General features: G+C 55.6%; 1 protein-coding gene across 1 annotated transcript in view; it reads left to right on the top strand.

Moving 5' to 3' along the window:
* The first annotated feature begins 434 nt into the window (after nucleotides 1-434).
* ALOX5 (arachidonate 5-lipoxygenase) overlaps nucleotides 435-6,000 on the top strand; it is a 50,271-nt gene continuing 44,705 nt past the window's right edge. The window contains exon 1 of the mRNA XM_086680290.1: nucleotides 435-676. Within this exon, the coding sequence (XP_086536416.1) occupies nucleotides 527-676 (150 nt within the window). The 5' untranslated portion in view covers nucleotides 435-526. The remainder of the gene's footprint in view (nucleotides 677-6,000) is intronic.

The raw sequence follows: 6,000 nt of genomic DNA, 5'->3' as shown, positions 1-6,000 counted from the left end.
TCCCGGTGTAGATTCCCAGAGCACCTCTGGTCTAAGAAACCACGGAATACGGGTAATCGCCCGAGCCACATTGGGAACTTGGTGAGAGCAGGGACTGTAAGTCTCCTCTTCTGGGGGTCCCGGGAGCCCAACCCTAGGGCCTTCCGGGAGCCTGGCGCGGAGGCAAGCTGAGGCAGGAAGGAAGGGTGAAGGGTGAAAACAGGGAATAGGAGACTGAGTGAGTGCATGCACCGATGCCTGGGTGAGGGGATGGCAGCTGAGGTTGCCCGGGGCCCCAGACTGCTAAAACGGGCACCAAACCAACTGGGTGCGAAAGCAGGAATGCGCGACCCCTACCGTGTCCGCGGCGGGTCCCCAGGCGCAGAACGTCAGGGGCGGGGCGGAGTGGGGGCGGGGCCGGGGAGGGGGTCGGCGCATGCAGGGGGGCGGGGCCGGGCGGGGGAAGAGGCTGCTGCGCGGGTCCCGGCGAGGTGCCGACGCGCGTGGACCGCGGCACCCCGGCTCTTGGCGCTCGCGGCCCTCCGCCATGCCCTCCTACACGGTCACCGTGGCCACCGGCAGCCAGTGGTTCGCTGGCACCGACGACTACATCTACCTCAGCCTCGTGGGCTCCGCGGGCTGCAGCGAGAAGCACCTGCTGGACAAGCCCTTCTACAACGACTTCGAGCGCGGCGCGGTGAGGAAGCGCGGCTGGGACCGGGCTGGGGACACTCTGGACCCGTCGGGGGGTGGGGGGTCGTGACCGAGGCAGGGGGCGGGGGAGGGCGCCCGAGACCCGTTGGGGCGGTAGGGCCCGGGCTTGGGGAGTGTCCAGGACCCCGTCGGGATGGCTGGGACCCAAGTTCGGGGTGGGAGGCTTTGCAGAGTGAGGTCTGTAGGGCGCCGCGCTTCTCCCCTGGGAGCAGGAGAAGGTGCAAGGTCTGCTCTCCATTTCACAAATAGGTACCCCGAGGCTCTGAGAGGTCCCTAACTGGGCAAGTCCTGTGGGCAGCATTACTTGTGCCCCACTTCGTAGGGCTCCTTCCACAGGTCGTGGGGTGGGGTTGGAGAGTCGTGCGGGTCCTTGCCCGGCTGTGACGCCCAGATGGCACCTCGGAGCAGCCTCAAGCTGTGGTGAGAAAGCACAGGTCTGGGGGTTCAGAGGCTGGGTTGAATCTGACTGCTAGTTCACTCTGCCCCCTCACTGGGCCTCAGTTTCCCCAAATGTCAAATGGAAGGGATGACTTCAGGCTGGTCTAGGAATCTGGGTGAACCCAAGCCCAGCTGGTGGCCCAGAGTGATACTAGCAGCTGTCTTCACACCTGGGTAGCTCACATCCTCAGGACAGGTCCCCACAGGAAATCAGAAGGAAGGAACCTGAGAACTTTTGCAACCTGGAGATCGTCTGACTCCCAAAGGAGTATACACTAGGGAACACTTCCACCCCAAGTGTGAGGGCTCAGTGGAGCAGGAAGAGGAAGGAGGGCTTCTCCTCTCCCCTTCTCAGTAGATACCCTGGAGCTGTGGGAGTCCACGGAGCAAAGGGAGCCCTGTGTACTGTACCTTGTGTCTGTGGTACCGAGTGCTATATAAGGCCCCATTTAGAAGCCAGCTCTTGACGCTGACCTGGGCATGAACTGCAGCCCTGTGGCTTTCTCCGTGAGCATGGCAGGTCATGGTCCTTACCGAGCATTTAGTGACTCTCCCAGTCCACTGCCAAGTGCATGGGAAATGTTCACTGTATGATTATTGTGACAGTCCCAACTTGCTGCAAGTAGGTACCCAAGGAATGTTCCCTTCCATCACCCACCAGTTCCTGAACCGGACCAAAAAGATTCAGACTTCACAAAGTTGTCTTTTTCACCACTTAGTTGGTTATTAGGTTGAACCATATGAAAGTGCTCATAGTTGACAATTTTGAATAAACAAAACTGGGAATTTCACATGGTTCAACTAAATACTTCTTGGATAAAATTGATGAGTTCAGTTTTAGGCCTGTAGAGGCTAAAGTAAGTAAATAATATTCCACTCCTTTTCCCAACTCCAAACTCAAAGTGGGCGTGATTCCTATCCAGGAGCCTCAGAACCTTGGTATAAGCCAACTTGGCACTTAGCTAAGTTCAGCATGTTAGCCTGGTTCAATTTCCCTTCAGGAAAAGTGAGGTGTTGAGTATAAAAACAACCATCTATTGTTTGGTTTCCCCCATTAGGGAACTGGCCCTGGGGACAGTGGTACAGGAGGACTAATGAGACATCCATTTGGAAAGATGACAGCTGCCATTTCTGAAGCACCTTCATTTTTAGTTCATGGATTCCCCTAACACCTCAGGGAGGAAGACAGGGGACAGACTACCCCCCCCCCCTTAATAGGCAGGTCGCAGTGGGCTCCATTGTCTTCTACACACACACACACACACACACACACACACACACACACACACACACATACAGCCCTGCCGCACAGGGCACCCCATATGTGGCTTCTCCCAGGAGGAGACACTGTGGTGTGGCCAGAACAGGGTCATTGGAAGAGGGGTGAAAGCACTGTTCTGTTCATTATCGTCACCTTGGGAATTCATTCAAATGCCTCTATGACTAAACACCTCAGTGAGAGTCCCAGAAGCAAATTTCAGGAGAGGTTTGCGTGTCCCATTTCCATCAGGGTGAGAGAGGGTGAGCTGGGAGGGGCTGCGGTGCTACAGGGGAATCTGCTGGCTCCTAAAGTCTCTTTGAAAAAATCCACTTTTGAGAAAGTTCCTGTTGATGCAAAGTTACTCCACACTTTCTTGCACAGTCCAGAGCTACTTCCTCATTCTCCAGCTAGTGTCTCTTTAAGGACAGGCTGTCCCTATTGGGTAAAGGTAAAAAAGAAACCTTAGAGAAAATACTTGCTGAGAAGAATCGGCCTTCCCATTTTACTTGGAAAAGTGCTCCTATCATTATGGTTAACAACAATAACAACAACAACCATGAAGGCAGTGGATTCAGTCATTTCCAGGTCTTTGGCAGGTGAACTCCCACACTCCTCTATGCACAGTTCAGTCAAATGATAAGACTGATTTTGTTGTCAATAAATTGAGTTGCAGATTCCCAGTTACTCTCATCAGAGTTCTACATACCGATTCAGGTCAGGACTGGGAATTGAAGCCCTCTCCAAAGGGGAGGTTCTCCCGTAAATGGTCACACCCTCAGTGGCTCCCCACTGCCTGCCTGGGAAAGCCCAGACCATGGACCCAAACAGCCCAGAGACTGGCTGCCCCTCCATGTCTCTCTTGTTCTCTGGGGAGCAAATATCTGAGTGAAAATGGGAGGCTCACTTGCAAGTCAGTCTGCACAGATGCACGCCATCCCAGAGCACCTGCCAGTCACTTGGCCAGTCACTGCCAGTCACAGCGATGCCAAGAAAATCAGACAAGCAGTTCCCACTACATTTGTGGCACAGCAGAAGGTTGAGGCTGGTCTTGCTGCTAGAAGGTGCCATTGCAGGCCATGTGCAGACTACCAGCCTGCCAGCTCCCCAGGACCGAGCAGCTCAGTGCCGTGTGCTGGCAGGCTCCAGATTCTAGGAGATGGGCAGGCACAGTGGCTGTGCTGGGCAACCCTTCCATGGCTTTTGGGGTGATCTGTGTATCTGTGACCCTGATGACAGAGGGAGAGAAAGGAAGAGGGTTCAAGCGGTGCATTGGGTGTTCTACAGGCCGCAGGTTTGGGAAGCCCTGGAGTCGGTGCCTCCCAAGGTACTTTCTAAGCCAGATTTCACCAATCCTTGAACTTTCCCCTTGATGGAAGAATCTAGAGTTCTCCGTGTGATAGTGAGGTAAATGGAGGGGAAAGGTGTTCATCCTGCATGTGACCCCATGTGTCTCTATTTCCACCCTCCTCCCACCAAACTGCCAGAGGAACCCCAGGAGGACTTCCTAAGAGGAATGGGAAGTTGGATATTTTCAGCAAGCCTCTTGGCTCTGAGCACAGTGAGCAGCTCACATATTGTGGTTACCAAAGATGCCAGACGCTTGTGGTTAGAAAGCAGAAGCCTCCTCCCTGTTCCCTGTGGCTTGGGCCAGGCCTTTGTGCTGGGATGGCACATCTTGATCCCTAAGAGGTGTGCAAGCTCATCTGTGCTGCCAGAAGTCACTGTCCTGCAGGTGAAAGAACCCCTCTACCGCACAGTGTGTCTTGTGGGAAAGCAGAATCCACAGGCGGGGTCCCGGAGGGCACTGACTCCCAGGCCTGCCTGAGGTCCGTATTGCAGTGTGCTAATGCCTGCGAAGAAGCCAGGAGGCCCCGGGGTGTAGGGGTGGGAGAGGAGTCCCAGTTAGGGGCTGGATCATCTGAAGAGCTGCGAGGAGAGGAAAGGAAGGGCACAGCTCTTTTGGGGTGACTTCTGGGGGTGGGAGAGAATAGAGACCCCCCTGAGCTGAGGCATGAGTGGGCTAGCAGGAAGGTTCTGGTGGGACAAGAGGCCCAGTGTCCATTTGGAGAAGCAGAGTGGGCACTAAGTGACCCACAACTGGACATCTATAGGGCCCACCCCCCACTCCAGGCCTCACCTGCCAGGGAGATCGACAGAGACCTCAGCTCTCCCCTGGGGCCAAGACAGAGATTTCCACCAAACACTGGGAGTGGGCAGTGTGGGGCAGAGGGCAAGGCCAGCCTTTGTGACAGGGAAGCTCAGTCAGCCCCAGTCTTGAGGTCATACTCTAGCTCCAAAGTGACTGACCATGGGCCTCAGCAAATTGCTTTACTCCCTGAAGCTCTGTTTCTTCACCCAGCAAGAGGGGATAATGCCTAGCTTGCCGGACCATTGAGAAATCCAAATGAGATGATGCCTGAGGGGCTCCTTTCTCCAAGGGTACAGGCAACTGGCTGCTGTATGCATCAGATCCAACCGGTCCTCCCTCCTGGACTCCTGAGGTCACTGCCTGTGAGCAGGTGTTAGCTAGCATGGGCTCCTTCACTGAGGCCCATCCCTGACTACACACAGCAAATTGAGTAGCCAGGAGTAGATGTGGGAGGAAGAAATTGAGCCCATGAGCTCACACCTCTTGGCTCAAAACCAGGAGAGAATTCCTGAGGGTGGAAGAAGGGCCGTGAGGCATTTTTGTTGCTGGCATTGCAGGCCAAGGAAAGGGAAGTCAGCGTGCGGTGAGGCCTGGGCCCGGACAGCTGCTCCAGGGAAGTGGCTTTTCTGTGGCTCCAAGGGACTGGCGGGGACTGACAGTGTCTGTGGTATTGATGGCAGGGGTAGCAGGGAGAGGACGGCCATTCTAAAGTAAGAGGGTCATGAACACCTGAGGCGGACACTCTCTTGGGAGGGACAAGCCCAGCACCTTGGAATAAAAAAGGAAGGGAGTTGGGGCCAAAGAAGCCTCTCCAGGACCGTGTGATTCTCAGACGGAGGGCTAGATGTCCAGCTGGGGGTGGTAGCCGAGGAAGAGATGGAGCAGCTTCTCTGAGGAGGGGACAGTGGAATCTCCAGTCGCTGTGGCCCAGTGACCGCAGATGCCCTAGGATGGCGTGCATCTAGGCAACTTCATCTAGGCAAGTGAGCCTCCCCATTTTCACTCAGTTGTTTGCTCCCCGGAGAACAAGAGAGACGTGGGGTGGCTGTGCCAGAAAGATCTGGATTAGAATTCCATCTCTGACAATGAATAGCTGACCTGGGATTTAGTAAGCCTCAGTCTCTTCATCGGTGACACGGTCATGACGGCCCTCGTCCTGACATCGTTAGGAGGGTCTATAGCAATCGTCAGCAAGCTATTTGCGAGCTGCAGAGGGCTGCCCTTCGTGCGAGGGCCAGTGTGCCCCCTGCAGCCCTGTCGGGTGGAAAGGCTAGCAGCCCCCCTGCCCTCATCATGAGCAGGGCAGCTGAAGAAGCCCCTCACCCGGCACGGCCCAGCAGAGGGCACCCCTGCCTGGAGCCTCCGTCTCCTCTGAGCCGCGTGCAGATCACAGAATGTCCTTCTCTGAGCAGCGCCGTCCATCGCTTACTCACCAGACCTCCATCTCCATAAGGGCAGA

Source organism: Puma concolor, chromosome D2 (assembly GCF_028749965.1).
Source record: "Puma concolor isolate L17-30 chromosome D2, mPumCon1.1.hap2, whole genome shotgun sequence".
Taxonomy (NCBI): domain Eukaryota; kingdom Metazoa; phylum Chordata; class Mammalia; order Carnivora; family Felidae; genus Puma; species Puma concolor.
Note: the sequence above shows the minus strand (reverse complement) of the source record. Positions and strands in the feature narration are given on the sequence as shown.